The sequence below is a fragment of the Microcebus murinus genome, chromosome 4, assembly GCF_040939455.1.
Source record: "Microcebus murinus isolate Inina chromosome 4, M.murinus_Inina_mat1.0, whole genome shotgun sequence".
Lineage (NCBI taxonomy): Eukaryota > Metazoa > Chordata > Mammalia > Primates > Cheirogaleidae > Microcebus > Microcebus murinus.
The window spans coordinates 67,319,920-67,346,122 of record NC_134107.1 but is presented as its reverse complement, the minus strand read 5'-3'; the positions used below and the strand labels follow the sequence as shown (position 1 = coordinate 67,346,122).

Below are 26,203 nucleotides of genomic sequence, written 5' to 3'. Positions count from 1 at the left end.
ATATATATATGCAAGTATGTCCTGTTTTGTTTAAAAAATTTTCAAATCTGGCTTTTCTATTTGAGAAAAGTCCTGCAGTGCTCTCACAACCCCCTTTTGAAGGATAAAACTAACTTCAGACTTTGTTGCTTTAATCATGGGAAGCTACTAGAAAAAAAAAATCTTATGTTGAGGTTGCTGTTCAATTCCATTTTTACCCAATAAAAAGTACAGAAACACTGTCTTTATTTGATGGTGTGCATAAATATTACACTCCATGGATAGCAAAAATATTTTTTATTTATAATTTACAGTTTCACAAGTGAAAATCGTACATTTTTACACATACAATTTCATTTTGTTAAATTTGCACACATCTACAGAACTTTCACACAACAAGCACCTGAAACTGTGCAGGCAGTAGGAAATGCAAATACTAAAATGTATTTATTAACCAAATGATAGCTGAAGGCCCTGCCTCAGCTAGACAATTTATATAGATATGTCTATATATACATAAAAAAATTATTCACCTTCTACATCCAACAGCAGCTCTTTTAAAAAAAGAAAAACATACCTTTCTCATTTTATTTAGACTGACTCAACTGTATCATTTTCTGTTTTAATTTCAGTGGGTGTTGCTATGCTTTCCTCTGTACAAGCTGGTGGAGTATCAATCCGTTCTTCCTTAACTTTGGGACTTTCACAAGGTTCCTGCAATTCGTTTTTGACAATGTTCAACATAATGTTCAAGGGGTTTTCAACTGGTGTCTTGCTGGGAGATGGTGTACAATCAAATGAAGATGTCTACAAAATGAAAAAGACCTATGAGTACTGATAAAAAGTTCAAAATTATCACATTAAATGACATCTAGTTTTATAAAGATCCTTGTATGGACAAAGGAACATACACATACATACCAAATTGCAAGTTAAATACCTGCTACCCCACAAAACATGCCATAAAGGCAATCAAATAATTCATTATGTACTTAGCAATTAGCTAACAGCTAAGCTGTGACCTGATTCTATCGTTAATCCCCACATAGATGGTAACCCCCTTACCTAGTATTTTTGTTACTATCTTAATTTCAAATATTTTCAGGATTTTTTAAGTCCCCACAAACCATCAAGCCATCCTAGTAAACTATAGTCTTTTGAGGACCTGAATATATCTTTCAAACTGCCTCTTGAACTCACTGTTAAAAGAAAAATATAGCTGTAAATGCTACCCATAGCTCTAGAAACCTATTCTCATCATTATCCTTCTCATCTTCAGTTTTCCTCACATTTTTCTGGGCCTAGTGGTCTAATAAAAGACATCAAGATTCAAGTGAATAAAATGAAAAGAATGATACAGAAATTTCCAAGTTTAAATTGTTTGCATATTACAGAAAATGATATATTGATATATATCAAGTCCTATCAATCTAGCACCAATATTTAGCGAACAACCTAAATGCTATATTGATACATAAAAATAGCTCACTATATTTGCTCCGATGCAAAAAATAACTGACAGGTAAAATTTATTAATATAAATGAGAACAAATACAGTAACCAAAAAGAACTTACATTTTGATAATCTTCATAACATGATGGATGATAAATCTGAAGCAAAAAGAAAAAAAGTAAATACATGCATATTCATTTCTGATAGACAATTCTGGTATGGTTTTTCTTTTACAATTTAAACCAGAAGATAGCTGTCTTTGGAAAGGTGACAAGAATCGGTCACAAAAATGAACAAAACCAAAATTTCCATCCTTACACTTAAACATGGTTTGTTTCCAAGACAGTACAGTTTTGATGATAAAATATAAATTTAGAATCAAAACAGTGGTTGGGTAGAACAAAAGCTAACTAGATTCAGAAGACCCAGAACTATCATTAACTAATTATGCAAGCTACTATATATAAAATAAGCATTATACCAGATAACTGTGAAGATCCCTTCCAACTCAAACATTCTATGACTCTAAAGTCCAATACTTTTTCATTAAAACCAAAAAACAAGAACCTCCTTCTTTCAAAGTCATGAGCTACCCCAACAAAAATATACTAATCTTAACACTTCCTTATAAAAACTGAAAATTACCTTTCCATCTACTCTAATAGCATTTTTTAAATGCCATTCCTCCTCTTCTTCATCCCAGTATTGTTCAAATTGTTCTTGACAGATTTCACAACTCTAAAATAGAATCATATAAAGTGAAATTTATTCATTGGAACATTTAAACTCATTAAGTAAAAATATATAAACATTAAGTGGAGAAAGAAATTTAAGAATGTCAAGTTTAAGGAATGCCCAATATGTAACACAGATACAAAATAAGTTTTAAGGATTCTGTCAATCTTCCAGGTAAAAAACAGTAAACATACCACTGTTATTGGTCACTGGTACTATCTACAGCAGTTATGAAACTTAAAGCCAGATGGTAAGAGTAAAACTGAAGAGTAGAGCTTATAAGAAATCTTATAATCATTAAAAAAGGGATATAAATAAAGTGATATGTTTATCACTCTAGGAGTGTTTCTCACTTAAAGGAAGTAAAGGACACTTACAGGGAAAGAAAATTTAAACATTCTCCTACCTCAACTGCTCCAGCTGGTCCAGCAGGTACACTTTGGAATTCCTTTTCTTTAGCAGCCTCCTGAGTTTTGAGCACAACTTCTTCATGCACCTTTTCAAAAAACTGGCTCTTTGCACGTTCTTCCAGATCAGCTATTTCCTCAAATTCTATCCAGTCCTTTTAAAGGAGTTAGTTGATTTAAATATATTATTTCCATTTATTTCTAAACTTTTACTGCATATCTTCAATATAATGCCATTTAAAGGTAATAGTACATTCTGCTACAATACGCTCTAATATTATTTAAAATTATACTTTCTCTTTGAGCCCCATAACCAATAGACAACATATAGCAACTAATCAACAAATAAGATCTTAATGTTAATTTTACCTATAGAGTTTTACCTCCTTGCCTCTAGAGTTAATTTAAACAATATAAACTACTAATTTAAACAAACTGCAAATACAACTTTTCACAAAAAAATTCAGTCACAGAACCTTAGAATTTTTGAGCTAGAACAAGCTTGTGTACTACTCTGATCTCAACAAAAAATAATTAATCTTCCAAATTCCTTTTTTAAAAAACCTATTTTCCAGAGGCCAAACTTTATTCAGAAAATTTACATGTTAGCTTTCAGCAATTATTTAAACGAATATACTTTTAGAATGATATAATTTAAACCTAAAAGATAGTTCAGAGGCATATGGATTACTTACTGTTAAACTGTAGTACCACCGTCTATGAGTGACTTTTCTGCTAACATCTTTTTCTGTTCTATTTTGCCGATAATGCCAGTCCAAGTGATCTGCATATACATCTGTCTGTGATGTTGTAAACCTCATTCCACAAGAGTAACACTGAATACCAGTGTATAGTCGATTTATAACACTATCATAGCGTCTAGTTTGAAAAAGAAATAATCTTTAGTGTTGATAACATGGCTTAATGGCCTTTGAAAAATTAGTTTAAAAACATTTCAGTTTTCCATATTTTATGAAACCAAGAGCTGATACCCAAGGGTCAATATTAATAGTATGTCACTGACCCTCTTTACCTTAATTTGTGTGACTTTTTCAACATGGAGCCCGTCTTCTTATTGATAGGCTTGACCCACTTACTTCCTTTTAGCTAAAAATGGAGTGATCCTATGCTAGCTAATGAGGCTTGGAGCCAATATTAAAATGGACATGCCTTTCATTTTTCTAGATCTTTGGAAATCTTTTGAATAATTCAACTCCTCTATTTTGGTCTAAAGAACAGTAAAAAAAAGTATAGAAGACATAATAATAATAATAACATGGATAACTAAAAAGAAAAATTAGAGAACCACTGAGAAACTGGTCAGCAATAATCAGTTTCTTAAAATTCTGGGCTCCCTATTTGGGAAGAAAGGTATACAGACCAAATACGTAAATAAGAGCAGTTATTAACTCGAAAAAAAAATGTAGAATAAAGTACAGAACACTGATACTTTGTATTAAAGCAAATAAGATAGTCACATATTAATACTAAATGATTTAATGAAAACTAGTTTTATAACTACATGGAGTTGGTAGAACAGTAAAAAAGCTAAACTGTCACTTTCAGAAAGTCAAAAGACTATCTAGATGTGATAAATCAAGAAACAGAAAAATACACATCTCTTAAGAAATAAACAGATAAATGCCAGAAAAAAATGAAGAGTTTTTTTAAAAACAGTTGTCTCTGGGGACAGGATTGGGTGAAGAGTAGTAGCAGGAGAAAGGGATGCCATCTTTTATTATAAGCCTTTAACTATGTGAAAGTATTTTATTTATTTTGTTTTTGTTTTATATTTTTGCTTTTGTTCTCTTGTTCTTTTTGCCTATAAGGGGAAGTGGGTATGTGAAAGTATTACTTTGAAAAAATACTGATTTTTAAAAGAATGAAATCATCAGCTATTTTTTTATAAAGGACTCAGAAGCATATAATGAATACATATATTGAACCAGCCTGAGAGCAAGAGCAAGAACCCGTCTCTACTATAAATAGAAAGAAATTAATTGGCCAACTAATATGTATAGAAAAAATTAGCCGGGCATGGTGGTGCATGCCTGTAGTCCCAGCTACTCAGGAGGCTGAGGCAGAAGGATTGCTTGAGCCCAGGGGTTTGAGGTTGCTGTGAGCTAGGCTGATGCCACGGCACTCAATCTAGCCTGGTCAACAAAGTGAGACTGTCTCAAAAAAAAAACAAAGAATACATATACTGGAAAACTGCTTTAAATATTTTTTTACATAAGTAATACAGGCAATAGGGCTGCACACAGTGCCTCATGCCTGTAGTCCTAGCACTCTGGGAGGCTGACATGGGAAGATCACTTCAGGCTAGGAATTTGAGACCAGCCTGAGCAAGAGTGAGACCCTGTCTCTACTAAAAACAGAAAAATGAGCTGGGTGTGGTGGCGCACACCTGTAGTCTCAGCTACTCAGGAGGCTGAGGCGGGAGGATCTCTTGGGCCCAGGAGTTTGAGGTTGCAGTGAGCTATGATGACACCACTGCACTCTAGCCCAAGCAGCAGAGCAAAACCTTGTCTCAAAAAGCAAACAAAAAAATTATTTATATAGGCAAAAGAAAAGTATGAAAAGATACACACCAAATGTTAACACTGTTCTCCATAAAGTGAGAACTATAGGTAATTTTATGTTCTTGATTATATTTCTAATTTTCCACAATGAACATTACTTATAAAATGAAAATAGATTTGAAAAAATTTTTTTAATGCTGGACTACAAAAGTCTCATTTCTGAACCTAAAAAATGTAAGAACATCAATACAGAAAAATGATGATAAAGAGAAGCTGAAACCGGGCGCTGTGGCTCACGCCTGTAATCCTAGCTCTTGGGAGGCCGAGGCGGGCGGATTGCTCAAGGTCGGGAGTTCAAAACCAGCCTGAGCAAGAGCGAGACCCCGTCTCTACTATAAATAGAAAGAAATTAATTGGCAAACTGATATATATATAAAAAATTAGCCGGGCATGGTGGCGCATGCCTGTAGTCCCAGCTACCCGGGAGGCTGAGGCAGAAGGATTTTTTACTCGAGCCCAGGAGTTTGAGGTTGCTGTGAGCTAGGACGCCACGGCACTCACTCTAGCCTGGGCAACAAAGCGAGACTCTGTCTCAAAAAAAAAAAAAAAAAAAAAAAAAAAAGAGAAGCTGAAGGCCGGCGTGGTGGCTCATGCCTATAATCCTAGCACTCTGGGAGGCCGAGGCAGGCAGATTGCTCAAGGTCAGGAGTTGGAAACCAGCCTGAGCAAGAGCGAGACCCCATCTCTACTATAAATAGAAAGAATTGGCCAACTAATATATATAGAAAAAATTAGCCGGGCATGGTGGTGCATGCCTGTAGTTCCAGCTACTCAGGAGGCTGAGGCTGTAGGATTGCTTGAGCCCAGGAGTTGGAGGTTGCTGTGAGCTAGGCTGACGCCATAGTACTCACTGTAGCCTGGGCTACAAAGCGAGACTCTATCTCAAAAAAAAAGAGAGAAACTAAAGATAAAAAGAAACACATGAATAAATTATCAATACCTAGTGCTTAAACTCCCTATATTTTCTGTACCAAACACACATAAAAAAATGAAAATTTGGGGGTGGCCATTTTGCTAAGTACTTGTGCATTAGACATATTTTAAAAGGAAATTTAAAAATAGCCTGCCTAAAGATGTTATGTATATATTATCACATTAAAAAAAAAAAAAGGCATAAGGCCGGGCGCGGTGGCTCACGCCTGTAATCCTAGCTCTCTGGGAGGCCGAGGCGGGCGGATTGCTCGAGGTCGGGAGTTCGAAACCAGCCTGAGCAAGAGCGAGACCCTGTCTCTACTATAAATAGAAAGAAACTAATTGGCCAACTAATATATATAGAAAAAATTAGCCGGGCATTGTGGCACATGCCTGTAGTCCCAGCTACTTGGGAGGCTGAGACAGAAGGATCGCTTTAGCCCAGGAGTTTGAGGTTGCTGTGAGCTAGGCTGACGCCACGGCACTCACTCTAGCCTAGGCAACAAAGCAAGACTCTGTCTCAAAAAAAAAAAAAAAAAAAGGCATAAAATGAAATAGCACTAATAGTAATAATTTCTATGGTTATTAAAACTAGATTACATACTGTTTCAATTCTTCAATTGTAAAATTAGTAAGATCTGGAACATCTTGATCTTCATTTTGATCTTCCTCCTCTTCAGGGGGAGGCTGAGCAGCAACTTCATTTACTTCTTCAATTGAAAAGAGACATACAAATTTCTCAGTATCATTCTCATGTATTCTTTACAGAGGAACACTATAGTGTTATAAGCATATAGAGAAATCTATCTAGTCTATTTATAGTGCTCCTGGTCTGAAGTTTATTGGCTAAGGAACCTAATAAAATTCTTTATTTTGATATGTGACATTAAGTCTCATCTCTTAAAAGTGAATCTTCGTGACATTTTATCAATATTCAAATTATTTTCCAAAGTCAAATTAACAGAAATAATGAAGTCTGTACATGATATCTGCGGCAATGTTTGTTTTTTGTTTTTCTGTTTTATATCATTTATTTATTTTTTATCACTAGACAGGTGAAGGAAAGCAATGTTTGTTAATGGAAACAAATGCCCACTATAAGGGTAATATTTTAATCTTAGAAAATTTTAAAGAATTTCATTATAAAAAATTGTATTTGATTTTCAAAAATCAAAAATAAAGTTATATATAAGAATTAAATTATTCTAGGTAAGGACCTTTTTACCATAACTTCTATCATTATATCACATCATACATCTCTAAAATTCAGTGAAGCTTTGTGTAAATATAAAACCATACTTACGTGTTGTTGCTGAATCAGGCTGGGACAATTTGAGAATTCCTGTTTTTAACAGTTTTGAAAACAATTCATTTACATCCACCTGACTGAGATGATTATCAGGATATGCCTTGGGAAGGGCTCCTTTAAAGAAAATAACACTCTTAAAATAAAAGAACTTAAAGCTGTAAATTATACTGAGCATTTTTCAAAGTTTTCTTTAAGATATATCCTACCAATGGTAAACTGAACAAAATCATATTAATGATGGGATTAATTATTTAAGAAGCTCCTAAAATTAACTCTTACTTTAGGTCAACAAATCATTAGCACTTGAAAATACATTCTAGGACGAATGTTGAAAACAGTGATACTGTATGTAACTCAGAGTTACATATGCCCCATGACCTTTTCTGAATCATACACTACTACCCTTGCAAAGCAGCTTAGGGTATTGCTGAACAGGTGTCAGGCTTACTAAAACTTCAGTAACTTGAATCAGACAAGCACAACAATCACTGCACTCCCATACTTTGATAAGCACTATTCTAATAATTGTATTTAACTCAACTATAAAAACAGTATTTTAATGCATTTATACGTCACTATGATGCATCACACTACACTTCCAGAACAAAGTTCTGAAATCACTAAAAATTCCTCTTAAGACAGAAATTCAATTTATACCCACAATACACAAAATCCTTAGCCTTAACCATGGTATACTCTACACTTACCACAGTGCCTACTATACACAGTAGGCTAATTAATGTTTATTCACAACAAATGAATGCACAAATGAATAAATCAACCTCTATAGTTAACCAATTACAATAGCATTCCATTAGAATTTGCTATTTATATGTCTAAGAGACATAATTAGCCATTCATATGTCTGAGGGCAGTCAAGTTTAGTGATCAAGGGCATGAACTGTGGGAAAAGACTCCTGGAATTCTAGCTAAAAATTCTACTTTCTAGTTTTATGACATGATGAAGTTACTTATCTGTGCCTCAGCTTCCTGTGCCTGTAAAAGGATAATAATAGTTCCCACCTAAAGTTGTTATGAGGATGAATTAATATTTGTAAGGCACTGAGGTGTCTGGCATTATATACAGTGTTTGTTAAACCAAAAACAATAAAATAAAAATCAATACATGTGCTACACTTTAAAGTTCTTTGAAGGATGTACCTTATTAAATTCAACCTAGCACAATGCCTAGCATACAGTAAGTAAATGATCAACATATGTCTGAATGAAAAAATGAACATGAGTATATTTACTATTGGAAGAGACATTTTCACTTTCAAATTAAAGAACCTTGAGAGAAGCTAAATATATAGCACACTGAATAATGTTCACACCTCTTGTTAGAACTTCAACACAAGGGAATAAGATGTGATTTCTTCTGTGACACTACTATGCCCTGTATGTATATACATATAATACAAGGTTGTAAAAGCAAAAAGAAAATTTGTAGGTTTTGCACTGTATCTCATACCACTAACCTCAATACAACAAATCCTCTAGTCAACAATATAAACTGAGTTCCAAAGGAAAATATATTTATCTGGGACTTTACATGTTACAAAGTACTTTTGCATAAACTATCTCATTTGATTCTCTTAAAACAAAAAAAAAAATCCCTGGCTAATACTGACAGTACCATATCCTGTTTACAGAGGAAAAAACTGAGTATCAGGGAGGATACTTGCTTAAACTATGCCCATCTATGAAGTGACAGCATAGAGATTCTAACCCTGGTCTTCTGAACTTTAGATCTCAAATTTTTTCCTCTCCTTTTCATTTTAGTGACAATAAAAAACCTAACAGGTAGGAATTGATCCTAATTGTCCATCTAGAAATTAAAAATAAAAAGCTTTCAAATTAATTGAATAAATTTCTTGAGATGACACAGTTTAAGAACTAATACATAAAAGAGAGTGTGGCTAGGAATTTCCTAATTCATAAATTTTGGAAAACTCCCTAAGTTTGTAAACTGAATAACTCAATGTTAAAGCATATTTCTGAAAATGACTTTTTTAATAATTTAGAAATTTAAGCAATTATCACTACTATTTGGTTAGGCTAGTTCTCAATATATGAACTTTACAGTTATATAACAAATCACCATAATTTATATACTTTCCATTTACCACATATTAAAACTAAAATGCATTTGTAAAGCTCTTACATCCAGTATTAGTTATGCCTCACCCCACAGTGACAAAGATGCTTATTAGGTGACCTGGATAGGAAATCAGTTTTTTTCTATTTGAGTGACCATAAAAACATATAAATGATCAACTTTTATAAAGTAGTATTCCCCAGTATTCACTTAATAAATGTTTACTGGATCATAACACACATACAAAAACTCAAAATATCAAATAATCAAGATGTCTGAGGTTTGTCATTTATTTCATTCTACAGCAACACAAATGTCACATCCCCACCCCACATCCTAGCTTTCACCTAGTAGGTCCCCTTCCCTCTTTTTTAAGGTCTACAAGTACTAGCTAACCATCTCTAGCAGTAAACAGGGCCAGTGTAAGTACATACTAACAATGTAAACAAACTTAGAAAAAGGACAAAAACATTTTAGCCAGATTACATTTCTCCAAATTAATTATGTCCTCTCAGAATTGTCATTTTCTAAAATTGACAAAGTTAGCTATTCAACAAAACAATAATTGTCTTTTGAAAAACAAAGTTCAGAAAATACATACCTGAAGGATTCTGAACAAATGCTCCAGGATTTTGTGGATGAACTGGTAAAAATTGTTGTCCTTGGCCAAAAGCCACTGGCTGACCAACACCAGTCAGAACCTTTAAGATAAATCTTGATTTTAAGAACATCCTTTCCATTTTTTAAGTAAAACTTTAACATTCTAATCACATAAAAATATTCACAGATATAACAAGTCCTGGCTCATTCATACAATAATAAAGATTTAGAAAAGTAACTTGGCTGGGTCAGTTCACTTCTAGGTCTTCTACAAACAGGAACAATAATACCTTCCCTTATCTGTTTCACAGAGTTATAAGGACTGAGAATGGGTTGACATTTCTTTGAAAAGTTTAAGATACCATGCAAACATAAGGTAGCCACCAACTAGCTGTGTGACCTTACACAAGTCACTTTACCTTGCTGGTGCTTCCTCTTATGTTACAAATAGAAGAACTGACATCCACCGATGTGACCTGTACACAATCATAGGGGCTAATTAGCAACAAAACTAAGGCCAGAACTCTTGACCCTTGACCTCTTTGCACAGATATCAAAATTATTGCTTTAATTAGCAATCTTAATTCAAGGGGATCAATACACCTGGCCATCATCTTTGGATACAGTTATAGCTGAATTGCAAAGTAAATTATAAAAGATATCAAAGGGAATGTTAAAAAATAAAAGTCATGAACCAAGAACTGTTCTGGCATACAAATAGCAGTATTTGTAGTCCAGAGACAGGCAGGACTTCTATATGTTGCTGCTAGGTAAATATGCATTTATAAGCCTTGTTCAGTGTCCATGTGAATTTTCAGTGGTGTGTATAGGTAACAAAAACCCCACCAATTCTGTATAATGTAGGAACAAGCCTAAATAAGTCAAGTCCCATTCTAGAGTATCTGTCAATAATATTATCATTTCCTTCAAGGTCATACAATAAAGTAAATCTAACTAGGCAGGCCAAGTTTTTTTCCAACCATTGCATATGAACAGAAGACTACTTTCTATCAATAATGTGCTTTAGGGCGTGGTGGCTCACGCCTGTAATCCTAGCACTCTGGGAGGCCGAGGCGGGCGGCTTGCTCGAGGTCGGGAGTTCGAAACTAGCCTGAGCGAGACCCTGTCTCTACTAAAAATAGAAAGAAATTAATTGACCAACTAATAATATACATACAAAAAATTAGCCGGGCATGGTGGCTCGTGCCTGTAGTCCCTGCTACTTGGGAGGCTGAGGCAGGAGGATCGCTTGAGCCCAGGAGTTTGAGGTTGCTGTGAGCTAGGCTGATGCCACGGCACTCACTCTAGCCTGGGCAACAAAGTGAGACTCTGTCTCAAAAAAAATAAAAAATAAAAAAAATAATAATGTGCTTTAAAAATCCCTTATTTTATATTGTCTTCCATGCAATCTTACTACTATAAATTTGTCCTAATTAGAAAGTATAATGCCTGAAAAACAAAGTAAACTTAGCTCAGGAGAATTCCAGCAGGCATGCTAAAGTCATCATTCAAAATGAACTGAATTAATCAAAAATTGTAAAAATATTGCTTTAAAGTTACTTCAATATGCATTTTTAAATGTATGCAAAACAAGTACAAAATTCCAATAGGTAACTATACATGTTTAAGGTAACTAGAATGTATTTGAAAGGCAAGTAGCAATTTTATCAGGCTGACATTAATATCAAACAACTGTGTTTGGAGTGACTGGAAAGGGTAAAAAGTAGGAAGACAGGATGAAAAAGATTACTGCAGACCCTAAAAGCATGGAGAATTTAATTTTCTTATTTAACTCAGGCTAAGGAAGTTCTTTGTCAAAGAATAGTATGAACAATCAGCTCTGCAGTTACTTTAAAGTATATCAGGGCTCAACAGTTCTAAAATGTAGCAGAGATCCATGAAACACAATTGTACAATACTTCACCAGCGTTAAAGCAAAAACCCAAAAACAAGAGTTGAGGAGGACTGAGATATTTCTTTGGATCCTAGAAGAGCTAAAACCAGTTTTGATTTAAATTGCAAATTTCATCCCCAAAGGACTCTCATCCCATTTTCCTAGAAAATGGGGCTTTATAATACATTAAAAACTTCTTTCCCACATATACAATAAACTTAAGTTCTGAAAACCTTCCTCAAACCCTAAAAACATTAAAAAATGGTTAAGTTATCTGTATACAACATAAATTTAGAACTACAAGACTTACCGGTTGAGACGCCTGAATATTTCCTATCGGAGCAGGTAAATTGCCAAAGTTTCCAAATTGAGAATTCTGAAGATTTTTTTCATCAAAATAGTGTCCAGAAGCTCGGTTAAGTGGATTTGAAAAACTCTGGCTTCCAGGACCATGTGGTCCATTAAAATTTGGTCCTTGAGGTGAATCAAATATTTGTTCATGTCTTTGGAACTGTAGTCCTTGGGACGGGGCATTGAAAGCATTGCCAGGAGGATCATTATATGCACCAGTCTGATTGAAAGACACTGATTCAAGCCTTTGTGAAGGATGATTGTCAAATCTTGTGCCTTGAAGACCAAGAGGAATATCAAACCTTGATGCTTGCTGGTGTTGTGGACCATCAAATCTTTGAGGTACACCGTCAAATCTTGGTTGAACCTGCTGTCCAGGTGGTCCATCAAACCTCTGTGGGCCTGGCTGACCAGGAGTTCTTTCAAATCTAGGACCTGGCTGACCATGTAATCCATCAAATCTTGGCAAGAGTGATGGCTGACCTGGCTGCCCATCAAACCTTAAAGTATGACAACCTTCAAATCTTGGACCACCCTGACCCAGAGGCCCTTCAATTCTCAGGCCACTTCCTGGTACAGAAGGACCCTCAAACCTCATTCCACCTCCTTGTTGGACTAAAGGTCCTTCAAACCTGATTCCAACCCCTGGTTGACCATGTGGACCCTCAAACCTAAGGTTCCCACCAAGTTGATTATGTTGTCCTTCAAATCTCAGACCAGCTACTGACTGACCATGGGGGCCCTCAAACCTCATTCCAACTCCTTGCTGTAACAAAGGGCCCTCAAATCTGATCCCTCCTCCTGGCTGACCATGAGGTCCATCAAACCTAATTGCAGCCCCTGATGGACCATGACCTCCCTCAAATCTAAGTCCACCTACAGGCTGACCTCGGGGACTATCAAATCTAAGTCCACCCACAGGCTGACCATGAGGTCCCTCAAATCTTAGACCACCTACAGGTTGACCACGATGTCCTTCAAATCTGAGACCACCCACAGGCTGGCCCCCTGGTCCCTCAAATCGCAAACCACCTGCAGATCCCTCAAACCTAAGACCAGGGGAACCTTCAAACCGAAAACCACCTCCTCCAGCTTGACCAATTGGCCCCTCAAACCGCAGAGGCGTCCCTACTGGTCCTGGAGGACCTTCAAATCTCAAAGGACACCCACCTCCTAGCTGACCTTGTGGTCCTTCAAATCTCAAAGGGCCTCCTCCCCCCATTTGTCCTGGTGACCCATCAAACCGAAGAGAACCTGGTGTGGGAGGTCCATCAATTCTAGGGCTTAATTTATTAGGTCCTTCAAAAATCATCTTGGTTGGGCCATCTCTTGTTACTGATGGCCTAGCAGGTCCATCAAATAATGGTCTATCTTCAGCCAAAGCTGTAAGTCGCTGATTTGTATCAAGACCGGCAAATCTTGTTGCTGGACTATCTACAAAAGGTTTATCTGAATCTTCATACCGAGGTCGCTTAAGTGGAAAACGATCATTGAATGGAGATCTCTGTTCTTCTCGTACACCTTTTTAAAAGAAAAAAAATTATTTCCACTAAATCGAAATTTATATCAAATTATCTCAAAATCTTCTTTCTATATTCATAAAAATGTTTATCCAAAGATATACATAACAACCTCACTATTATTAGAGGGGCAGGAAGAGACAGACAACATCAAGCAGCAAATAAAAGGATATCCTCTAGAGTCAGACAAACCTGGGTTAAAAAAACTCCATCCTGTTAACTTAATAATTGACTTTGAGAGCAAGTTATTTAACCTCTCTAGTTATATTTCCTATCTGTAAAATGGAGATAATATACATTTCATTGGGTTGTTGTGAGGATTAAATCAAATTACATATAAAAGAACCTAGTGAAGTACCTGACACACACTAGCCTTAACATATTAGCTCCCTTCCCTTCCATTTCCTTAGATGGAAAAAACATAAAATAAATGGGAAAAAAAACAGTAGTCTGAACAGTCATAAATAAAAATCCATCCCCACTTAGCTTGTTCATTTTCCCTTCACTGCTGTGTGATTCAATAGGCATAATCTGATTTAACTTTTTCTACCTTTAGCAGAGACTTGCTCGTCATGTCTTCTCCGGCCCTCATGGGGTGAAAGATTCTCAGCATAAGTACGACTCCCAGATATAGGAGAAAGACGTCTTGCTCTTTCACTAAATTGTTCTTTTCTGTCAAACTGTGCTCCACTATTCCTACTTGCATGTTTACTTTTGGATGGCTCACATTCTATTCCAGACAACAAGGCATCAGTCAAAGGGTAGTCAAAAATATCAGGATCTAAGAGATCAAGTCTTGGAAATGAATGCTGAACCTGTGTCCTTTTCAGTTTTGCTTTATGTTCATAGTAGGTTAATTCAGCATCAGATAAGAGAGGTTTCTTTTTTAATCCACCTTTATTTTCTTCTGTAGGACTATCCCGTACATTGCATCTATGTTTACCTTCTTGATACTGAAATATCTGTCGAATTTGATGCACAACAACAAGGAAGTCTTCCTGTGTAATTTCACCAGATGCTAAACGTTCACTCGTCTGCATAGGGGTGATAAAAGGAAATTAAACATTTTAAATATAAAAAGTATTTACAAAAAAAATTAAACAAAAGAGAATAATGACTACATGGGAATAATCATAGTAACTACCTTTTGAAGTAATTCTCTTTTGCTTGCAAGAGTTAACTCTTTAGGAATCTGAAGATTGGCATCTACACTTAATCGATGCTGCTGCTGCTTGGGGGCTCGAGGTGACAAAATTCCTTTAGTGCTTGACCAGCTCTCCCTATGCCTTAGATGAGGAGATTTACTATGTTCATCACCCTGTTGTAAACTGAAATCATAAAAGCAGTATGTTAATTTAAAATGTTTTTCAAAAAATACTCAGGACCATATTTAAGAAAACTTTTCAAAGGATATGGCTAAAATGGATACATGTAACCAGAAAAAGTAATTAAATGATTAAGAACACAAGATATGAAACCAGGAAGAACATGTGAATTCTGATTCTTGCATGTCCTGGACTGTATGAAGCCTTAGGTAGATTATTTAACCTTTCTAAATTTCAGTTTCCTTATCTGTAAAATAGGAATAATAATGGTTTTTAACCCACAGGATTATAAGAATTAAACAGAAGAAATAAGGTAGTAATTAATAGCACCCAATAAACATTTCTCAATTTTTAAATGAAAAGTATTTTAAAATGTTATTATTCTACTTGACTAAAAATGTTAACATCATACCTTTTATTTTCTTCCCAACCAGATTTCCATCTTTTGGTAGACTTGGAACTTTGCCAATTTTCCACATTCTCCTTTGGTTCAGTGCCCGACTTTGTAGAATGCTGATTTGCAGTTTCTTGTGGTCGTTCCTCTTCAGTCTTTTTCATTCGCCTTGGATCTCGAACATCCTGTTTAGTACTTCGCTTAGCATTTCTGTCTTCCCTGGAAGGTGGTGTAAACTCTTCCATATGTGACTGCTTAATTCCTGATTGGCGAATCTTTCCAGCTTTGGGTGTTGAAGTTGGAGACATACTCCTTTGCCTTCTTTTGGGTGACCGCCTATCTCTTCTCTTTGGGGAATGTATAATTGGTGACCGAGACTTAGGTGATCGAGATCTTGATCGCTTTCTAGTACTCGATCTCCCTGGTTTTGTCCCCTGTTTTTCTGATTCTTCTGCTATTGTATCCTGTTTTTGTACAATGCCATTTATTATTTTATTTCTACTTCCAACCAGTCTGTGCTCAGATGATTTCATGTGCTCATCTTTATCTTTTTTATCTGCAGTTTTCCTCTTCTCTTTTACATCATCATCTTTGCCATCAGTCTTATCTTGAAGATGTTTTTTTAATCTTGGATCTCTCTTGTTCATATCAGACAACCTCATACTTTCAGATTCTTGATTTTTCAAGTCTTTTGTGTGAGATAATTTGTTTTTCAAAGGTGATGGCGATTTAGATTTAGATTTAGATTTAGAATCTAATTGGTCAAGTTCTTTCTTCGTTATTTTTTCACCTGATTTACTTTTTTCTTGCTTGGATGAGTTTAGTTTTTCAGAGGGTACAGTTTTACTTGGCTTAATATCAGATTGGTTCAATGTGTTCATTAGGAATTCTTTCCTGTGACTTTGATCTTTTCCATGAGAATGTTGGCTTATCCTATTAAGACGGGGATCCCGGTTAGTCCCTTTCAAATCCTGAATTTGTAAGGATGGACCTGGACGGGTTTTCTCAGGTTGCACAGGAACCTGATGGGGAGCTTTAACTGCCATAGGGGGAATTTGTGAAACATGTAATTTAGAAGGTGCCGATGCAGGACCTAAGTTGGATGTCTCCTGCTGAACGCTAAGAGAAACTGCCTGAAATACAAATAAATTTTTATGTTAATACTATAAAACATGCAGATTATCTGTCAAGAAACTATAAACAACTGAAGAATATAATGCTTGATTCAAAAAGTCTATTTACTCAACATGGTATTTACACTGTTTATTTCTAATGTATAAACTGAGATTATAATGAAAAAAGGAGAAAGTCCATATACTTAAGCGGCCTATTATTTCTTAGTAGTCCTGTACTTTGAGGTTTTATAATATAATCTCCAGATAAAATGAAAAAGAAAAGAAAAAAATTCCTCCCCCCTTTTTTGTGTGTGTGTGTGTGAAACAGTCTCGCTTTGTTGCCCAGGCTAGAGTGAGTGCCATGGCATCAGCCTAGCTCACAGCAACTGCAAACTCCTGGGCTCAAGCGATCCTCCTGCCTCAGCCTCCCAAGTAGCTGGGAGTATAGGCATGTGCCACCATGCCTGGCTAATTTTTCTATACATATTAGTTGGCCAATTAATTTCTTTCTATTTATAGTAGATACGAGGTCTCACTCTCACTCAGGCTGGTTTCGAACTCCTGACCTGGAATAATCCACCCACCTCGGCCTCCAAGAGTGCTAAGATTACAGGCGTGAGCCACCGCGCCCGGCCTCCCTCTTTTTTATTATTCAGGATCCCGAGCCAGATTGTTAAGAAATTGCAAAATCACACTACACTCCAGCTGCCTAAAAGTCAAAGAATCATTCCAAATCAATAAATTTTAAGTAATAAAATTTAGTTTCTCCCAAAATGGTACTGGTAATGAACTTATAAACTTCTGCCTTCCTATATCTCTTCTCTCTCAAACTCAGATGCTAAGTAAGATAACTAAGTATAAGGTCATTCATGCATGGAAATATATAATCTTCCTAGCCTCCTTAATTTTGTGATGGCCTTTCTTTTGTAGACTTTTAGGAACCTGATTTTCTGTTCATGAAGCATAAGCTCATAAAACATTAAAGGCTATGCAAAAATATTTACCACAACACACCTACCATATTGAAACTGAAATATTAAGTATATATAATAGTGAAACAAAATTAAGGTGCTACCTTATAAGATAGCAATCTAATAGAAAATTATTTGGAAGAAATAGTATAGTTTCCAATTATGTGAATTTACAACAAGGACATAAAAATATGGTCTAATTAATATACCATAATCTTCAAATAAATAATAGTATACAGTTTCCAATCAAGTAAATTTACAATAAGGACATAAAAATATGGTCTAATTAATATACCATAATTTTCAAATAAATAAAAGTGGAAAAGAATACATTATCAATAAAAGTAAAATGTTAATACAATTCAAACACAAAATTACTTCCCTGTTGGAAGACGGGATTAAAATACTTAATATACCAATCTCCTCCACTTACCAGTTGTGCTTTAGCTTGCTCTAGCTCCAGTTCAAGCTTTTTCTGCTGAAGCTCTAACAACTGTTTTTGTTTTGCCAGTAACTGCTGCCGTATTAGTTGTTCTTGGGTAAGATTCTTTTGTATATCAGGAACAATTGGAGGAGTGGAGATGTTAGGGGAACTGACCACTGTGCCAGGTGTTGAAGGCTCCTCGGGCTGTAAGAAAAAAATACTTCATTAAGAAAAATGTATCATAGCTAAAAAGGAAGCTAAGGGGTAACTAAAAGTTTTCAACTTAATTCTTAATACTATCCATATTCTTAAATATCACACAGAAAACTTTCCAGGAATTTAAAATCCAAAACAAATGTTACATATCTAAACAAGGCAAATATATTTTTAAGTAATAATTTTAAATATATAATACTATTGTTTGTTTTTTTTCAAATTGAACCGACTCAGCACAAGGTGCTCCATTTTTGCTTTCGGAAAGAAGTTTTACAGAACTAAAAATTTGATAGTTAAAAGTATTCATTATATCCCATTCATGTTAAAACTTACCGATTTATTTAAAAATTTAGGATTCACATGGATGCTAGATGTATTCACATTGGGGGGCAGAGGTTTAATAGGCCAAGCAGGATCTAACGAATTGACTCTGACATCCAGGGCATAAAGTTTCTTCAAAGGGAATATTTCATCCCATGTGGAACGTAACTTAAATAAACTTTTTCTAGTATTTTCATCCACCTAGAACAACAGAACAATTCTATGGCTTGTTAAGTTACTATAGAATGTTTTATATATTAAGTATAAAGCTACATAAATCCCTGCTCTTTATTATATAGAGCATAAAGAACATAGAGAACTATACTACCCATTGTTAAATATATACAACAGTAATAATTTATTAAAGGTCTATTTGGTTTGCAAATATAAGTTAATAAAGAAATTTCTCCTTCTTAAACAATTAAAATTATTAAAGTCATTATCACCTAACCTTCATGCAAGCAATCAACTAGGCAAGTCTTTGTATGTACAAAATGTTTCCACATTTTCGGGCTTGGTATAATATTCTAATGTTACTCTTACTCTGGACGAAACATAAAACTAGAAAACGGTATACCAGATAGCTTAAATTTTTAAAGTTAGTTATATGGTAATACAAAATTAAAATTAAGACACTATCTCACTAACCAATCTTTCACAATACAATAGGTTAGTACCTATGAACAGGCTATTTGTAATGTGGAAAGCACCTTAAAAATTGAATTCACAAAATCTTAACTACTGATAAGCTTTTAGCTTTTCATGACGTATCAGCTCATATTTGTGATGGGCATAACAATTTTTATAAAATTAGCCATCAGAGAAACCTAGTACTTGAGAGAACTTAGATTTTTAACTAAGACAGTAAAGCCTTAACTATATTCAAAAGTATTTAGATAATATATTTACTACAAGGTCATTTCTATCAACTGTAGAGTTAATGCCCAGTTAGATCCAGTAAAGCTATGCTACCAAACACCCCAAACGAATTTGAACACACTGAAACCAAAACCAAGAGATTAAGCTTCTCCTTAAACTATAGCCTCAGGTACGCAGTATTCAGCAAATGTCTATGATACACTATTAATTAACAAGCTTTTTAATGCTATCTGAAATATAGCTTTCTAAATTTCTTCTGTATATATTCTTTTAAGAATTTTAAAAAATTACTCAAGTAGCAACTACACATTTTTTGTTCTAACAAACATAAAATCTAATATTTATTCCAAAGAAAAACCACAATTTTACAAATCTAACAACTGACACAACAGGTGCTCATCTACTAAAATATAAGAACTACCAATCATTTGTTAGGAAACAATCTTTAAACCTAAGTATCTTGTAAGTGCCCTTTTGCTAAGTGTGAAAGATAAAGCCTGTCAGAGAATTACCTCAGCAAATCCCTTGTCTTCAACATAATACTGTATTAACCAAATTACCATGACACGTTATGGAAGGAATTTACAGTCTCTTGACATAGAAACTAACAAGCCTTTCTTCTGAACACTAAGGGGAAAAAAGTATTTCCAAATACCCTAAAGCAATTCACTGGTCCAGCATTCACACATACCTACAACATTCACATAAAACATACTTGAACAAACTAACAAAAGAGGAAACATTACCAGAAAGTAGAGGGGGGAAACACACAAAAGTTTCAGGAATCAATCACAAGACACACTAAAGGGCTGCTTTTTTTTTTTTCAGATAGGAATAGTCAACATCCTAACACCAGAAATTTAAACAATGAAATCTGAAGTACTCTTGATATTTCATAACTTTTTGCCCATTTTCTACTGATGAACTAGATTTTCAATCAAATAAACAAACTCAATTCAAAAAACCACAATTCTAAAAGCAAACTCATCTATTCTTAAATAATGTAAATCCCTAGAGTCTGTTTTTCAAATCTAACACAAAACATTAACTTTAACCACTTTTTTTTTTGAAATGGTACTTAATAATCAATGTACAAGAGAATTAAACTTTTTACCACCCAAGAAAACCCAACACACAGCAAGTATTTATTTAATCAGGAACACATTTAAGAAAAAAATTCAAATGTTTCTAAATGCATATATACCTTTTCAAACACACAAATAAATGTTGCAACTAGATTTTTAGTAAAGGCAGTGAGATACTCTCTTCCAACGTTTTTCACGATAGAATCCATAAGGTACATAACAGGAAGCTTCTCTGAGGAAGGAGCCTGAAGTAATAAAAAGAAACTGAAAAGTTTAGTATAATGAATTGCCACCAAATAATTATTTTTAATAGTGAGTTTTTAGACCTACAATACAGACCTCTATTTTTTTGTTGGTACTAAATACTTTTGAATTGATTATTAACCTTTATGAAACCTAAGTGTTCAATCAAGTTCTCATCTTACAATGATCTTCAATTGAGCACACATAAGCTCAGAATTACCAGGATGAAAAACTGTAATCTCTAGTACATTCACTTAACACTCAATGGAATTTCAAGTTCATGTGGTAAAAAGATCCATGTTGTGACAAAAAAAAAAGGGGGAAGGCAAGAGAAAATTATTTTCTGTAATCCAATTGTCAGTTTGGGGATCCATATTAACTTACAATGGTGTGCCTCGACTTAATGAAGTAGTTTTTAGACCCCTGGTAAAAACACTAATTCCCATAGGCATATTTTATATGTTAAAGTCTATGAAGCTTTTGTTACCTGTAAAATCATTAGGATTACTTCTCTATAATCCAAACGAACAAAGAAATTAAAAACACTTATGAAGTCAATGGGCAAACACTTTAAACTTGCACATGAGCATGCAGGAAGGTGCAAGTTTGTTACTGATACAAGAAAAACTGGATGGAGCAGCCGCTGAATCACGTAAACCAGGTTGAACTTGACTCTGGAAACCAGGATTTGTCCTGAAGATTTTCTTCACAGCAAGGACTTTCCCGTCGAAAATTTTTCCTCTGACACGCACAAACCAGGGGTTCTAAATTTGTGCAGAGCCAGTGTTGAGATGTTGATACAGGTGGCCCTTTCCAAAGTAAAAAAATGTTGCCCCAGTTCAACCGCAATGCCTGCCCATCACTGGCTTTTAGAAGGCACAGCAGCTTCCAGAAAGCATCAGCAGGTTCACAGACTTGAGGAGCATATTAAGACATACCATATGAAGATTTTTCTAATTCTGACTCCACAGGAGCACCCATGATTTAAAAAAAAAAAAAAAAAAAATCTTAGGTTATCCCATTACCCACCCCACGTGTATAGGAATCTTATCCCTGAATAACACTTACCCATAGCTACCTGTAGCTAGGGTAGGCTCACAGCTCTGGAGTACACAATGCCATCATAAAACCAACTGCCCGTACAAGTGTGTGGAAATGCTCTTGCCTCTGATAACACCTTACAACACCAAAAGTTGGCTAACGAAACCTTTAACTTTGTACATACTTTTTAAGGTACTAATAAAAGGGTTCACAAGGCCCCTGCATGTGGGTAAACTACATTAAGTACCAACATGTCAAATGCTTTATTGCTGTGTCTTTGCCTTACCATGTCATGTTTTATACCATTTTAGTCATATTGTACTTATGAAGATAAACAGGCTCTCTTTTAACACCAAAATCTGTTCAGCAGGCTACTTTTTATTGTACAAGTGAAATCCTTGTATGTAATATTCTTTTTCACTACTGCTGCCTCGTGGGAGGAGTCAAATTAGGTGTGAATTTTAAAGTTTAGTTATGCTGAGATGCTAAAAAATGACATTCACCTCCAGAAACACAAAACCAAGCCAGTTTGCTACCGTATGACAGAAAATCCCTCCCCACACCCTCAACCCCAACCCAGATTAAAAGTTCCCCCAAAGTGACTTTTTACATCTTTCCCTCAATCTGGCTTTACAAAAATAACCAGAAAACGTGTGCCCCCAAAATTTCAGCTGTCTTTTACCAGCAAATAGTCCATCTATTATTTTCACCACTGTGTAGCAACACACAAACACGAGTTTTATGTGGTCATTACAGTCAGCATTTAGTTTTCAGTTCTGGAAGTTCTTCTGGATCCATTAAAAACCAGCAAGGAAAATGCTGAGTGACAACCTGAGCTGCTAAATATCAGGCACTGTGGAATGTTACTCATAATACAGGGGAATTAGATTTTTTAAAAAAAAAATCAATGTTATCGCCTTAAAAATGCAACTGCTTTAAAAAAAATACACATTAATGTCTAGTTTAGCCTTCAACGAGGCAAACACTAAGATTTCCACAATGTTTATGGCATCAATAAAAAGGATGTTGAGTACGAGGAATGTTTCCTTTTTAATCTCATACTTAAAAAAGAAAAATAGCTGTTTTATATAGGCATTCACAGGAAAAGGTGAATGAAGACACATTTTAGCTGTCAGGCTGAGCATGACAAACTTGTTGAGCCCTTTAAAAAACCTTACTTTTTGTCCTCTTTAAATTAAGGTATGAAAGGACCACCTGAAACCGTGTATCTTGTGAACAGATTTACCCAAAAGAGTGGATGGAACCTAAAGAAGAATGAACCCAAGTCACTTAAAGACTTTTGTTTAAAACACACAACCACGTAGATAAAAATAAGTCTTGGAAACAGATTCTACACCTTACAAAGGTAAATAAAAAAGACAAATACATATTTTATATGTTTTATTCACAAATTTTATAATACCAGTCACACATTTCAAAACCATTTATTAGAGTCAGACCACTCAGTTTTACACTAGACAGAAACCGTCTCTAAACATATTGGTGGTTGTTGTTAAAGTGGCCTTTTAAAAGGGGTTCACTCTGCTAAAAGGAGGCTCATCCTGATAATTGCAATCACTAACAGCTAGAAAAAACTAAACCGTAAGTACAAGCTTGAAAAATAACTTAAAACGTAGTACTGGGAAGCTATTAAAATTCATTATAACTAAGTTTAACAGTAACTTTACTTAAATGACATATCGCTCCCACATGAATCCACAGAAGAGGACTACAGGGAAATATAAGGTGGCAGAGGACCACTTCTGTCAAGGGGTGAAGAAAAGCACGCCTTCACTATCAGGGAAGGGAGAAAAAAAGAGAAAAGGAAGAGGAGGAGGGACTGAACTTTTCAGAGAAACTACAAGTACTTGTTACCCACTGGGCCAGTTCTCCACCTACAGGTTGGATAAGATGTCCTCCCCCACCCAAACCCCACCCTCGCCCCCAACTGCCCATATTTTGGGACAAATTAGACCCTCCGATAGGAGAATAAGAGTTTTATCTAGCCGCCCCCACCCCAAAATGGGGCTGACGGGTGTGAGCAGCTGCCTGGCTGGCAGGGAATGGATTCTCCTCTCTTCCCTTTCGCATCATGTGCTTTTCAGGCGCCATGTTGGGCTCCTAACAGGCGGCTGCTCCACTCGGGGCCAATTTCCTATTCCCACCCACCAACAGCTCGCTCCCAGGTCCCCCTTCACCTCCTTCCAACCCAGAGAGCACAATTACCGAAAAGGGTACTGGGGAGAAATTGGGAAAACCACTCCCCACCTTCCCAGGGGGTTAAAATGGTTTGTTTTAACTCTTACTTCCCCAAAGCACAAACTGCCTTTCAGTCTCCCCCACCCCAAAGAGCTCTGTGCAAAGCCTGTGTGTGTCGGGACATACAATGCGGTGGCCTAAATACGGACTTGGTAAGCGGAAGTGGGACTCCACCCTTTATCCTCCCCACTCCCTCCCCGCCGGAGAGGCCCACACTCGAAGCCTGGGCCAAAGACCGAGCCTGAGTTGGAGGGGGAGGGTTGGGGGGGAGGAATACTGTCCCCCTTTGGATGGAAGCGAGACCTGGGATGAGGCTGACACTAAAATCAGGGAGTATTAGAAGAATAGGAGGCTGCGGGGTGTATAAAAACCTTGGCGGTTTGGGCCTCGATGAGAGAGACGATCTCCTTGGCGAAGGGCAGGTTCTCCTCGGCTAGAATGGTCAGCATATTGATGTGCGGTTTGCTATTGAAGGTCAGGTCTTCCAGCGACGACTGATAATCCCGACAGGCGTCCTCCCGGGCCCCCGCAGCACCGGCCTCGGCCGGCGTCTGCTCTGACATTGCGCCGCGGCCCCCCTCCGAGGTCCGCCGCAGCTGAAGCTGAAGCCGCTCTCGATACCCCGCCTCCCTTCCGACTCCTCTTCCTCTCCCCGGGTCTCTCGCGGCTCCGGCTTCACCACATGCTGACCGCGGAGGGGGGTTGGGGGACGACACAGGGGGAACCTCGGGTATGAAACGCCGCCGTCTCACGGGTGATCTCCGTCCACTTCCAGCCGCCACAGAAGCTTCTTTCTCCACAGACACAAAATGGCGGCGGCAGTGGCGGCTCCAGCTCCGAAAATGTCTGTGTTCCCAACCGCTGCGTCGTGCGAAATGAGCTAGGGGAGGGGAAATGTGCGGTAAAGGGCGGGGCCGTTGATAAAACCAGGTGTGATTGGCTGGCCTGGCGACGTCACAAGCCCCGCCTCCGGTCCTTCCGCAGGACGTCCTGGCACCGCCTTCTTCTCCGATCCCTACCCGGACTTTCGCAACCCCTACTGCTCAGAGGTGCTGTGGAAAAGACGGACCTTCTCATTGGCCGATTCATAAGGGACTGTTCGATCATTTGTTACCATAACAACCCATTCAGGGAAGCCAATAGGCCTGGAAAAGGCTGTTCCCAAGGCCCAACCCAACCAGTTTAAGAAGAAAGCTCCGCCGTCCCCTCTTTGTCCCTCCCTCTGCAGTTTCCCAGCCACTAAGCGGCTCTGTCAATCATCCTCCCTCCTGCCTGGCCTGGTTGCCGCGGCTGGCGGCTGTGGGTGGAAGGAGCGGGGACATTCGGCCAGCCGCACCCTCTCTCCGCTCTTGCCCCAGGTGCTCCCGAGAGCTTAGGCGGATCTCCTGTCTCTCGGGGAACTAAGTGAGACCAGAGAGGGAGGCGCCGAATTTGCCAGGAACCTGGAGAAGAATCTCTAGAGAGTTGACTCCAGCACGCCGCCTCCTACTCCCACAAAAACAACCTAGGCCAGCTTGCTTGAGTTAAATCCCCAGGAAAATGCCTTTATTTAGAGGTTGCGTATGAAAGGTTTTTCCCTAGGGGGTTGGAGGAGCTATTTAGGGACCCTACTCAAATCTCTAGGAAAGGTTTCTCACAACAGCTACACCCAGCCGAGAGCCTAATAGCTCCCCTCTCTGAATCTTCTGCACTTCAGAACAGCTTTAGAATACACTATTTGGGACACGCAGTGAAAAAATATATGTATTTCATTTTGATGTTCGTTTGTTTTTAAACTTATAGGATCTGTTCCCAGGTTGGGAATGTTGCTCTAAAAACACAGAGCATTCAAATAGTTCTACCATGGTGCTGCAACATAACATAACTAAATGTAATTTTTTTCATTGAGTAGAGATATTAACCTAAATACAGACTTTAAAAAGTATTAATTACATAAGATTTGCTTTGCCACTGTCCTCCGTAGGCTACTAGGCACTTGAGAGATAATTTGTTGTTTCCAGAGGAATTGCTCTTAGGAAATAAATCGCTTTTCATTTGTCCCATATAAAGTAACATTTTGATTTTTTTCTTTTGTTTTAGGTTTTTAGCAG

At 36.8% G+C, this 26,203-nt stretch overlaps 1 protein-coding gene across 4 annotated transcripts; it reads right to left on the bottom strand.

Annotated features, from left to right (window-relative positions):
- Nucleotides 1-259: 259 nt before the first annotated feature.
- On the bottom strand, nucleotides 260-25,023 carry PCF11 (PCF11 cleavage and polyadenylation factor subunit). 4 transcript variants are annotated; one of them, XM_012736124.2, is made up of 16 exons: nucleotides 24,485-25,023; nucleotides 20,690-20,815; nucleotides 18,619-18,807; nucleotides 18,079-18,273; nucleotides 15,578-16,692; nucleotides 14,985-15,168; nucleotides 14,391-14,874; nucleotides 12,280-13,841; nucleotides 10,077-10,176; nucleotides 7,372-7,491; nucleotides 6,673-6,778; nucleotides 3,270-3,453; nucleotides 2,574-2,729; nucleotides 2,078-2,170; nucleotides 1,555-1,590; nucleotides 260-786 (listed from the first exon to the last, which is right to left on the bottom strand). In XM_012736124.2, the coding sequence occupies exons 1-16, from the start codon at nucleotides 24,674-24,676 to the stop codon at nucleotides 571-573; spliced, it is 5,058 nt and encodes a 1,685-aa protein (XP_012591578.1). In that variant the 5' UTR covers nucleotides 24,677-25,023; the 3' UTR covers nucleotides 260-570. The 4 variants fall into 4 exon arrangements, with proteins under 4 accessions (XP_012591578.1, XP_075858474.1, XP_012591579.1 ...); XM_076002359.1 differs by having other exon boundaries at nucleotides 6,673-6,775; nucleotides 24,485-24,824; XM_012736125.3 differs by having other exon boundaries at nucleotides 14,784-14,874; nucleotides 24,485-24,824.
- Between the last annotated feature and the right edge of the window lie 1,180 nt (nucleotides 25,024-26,203).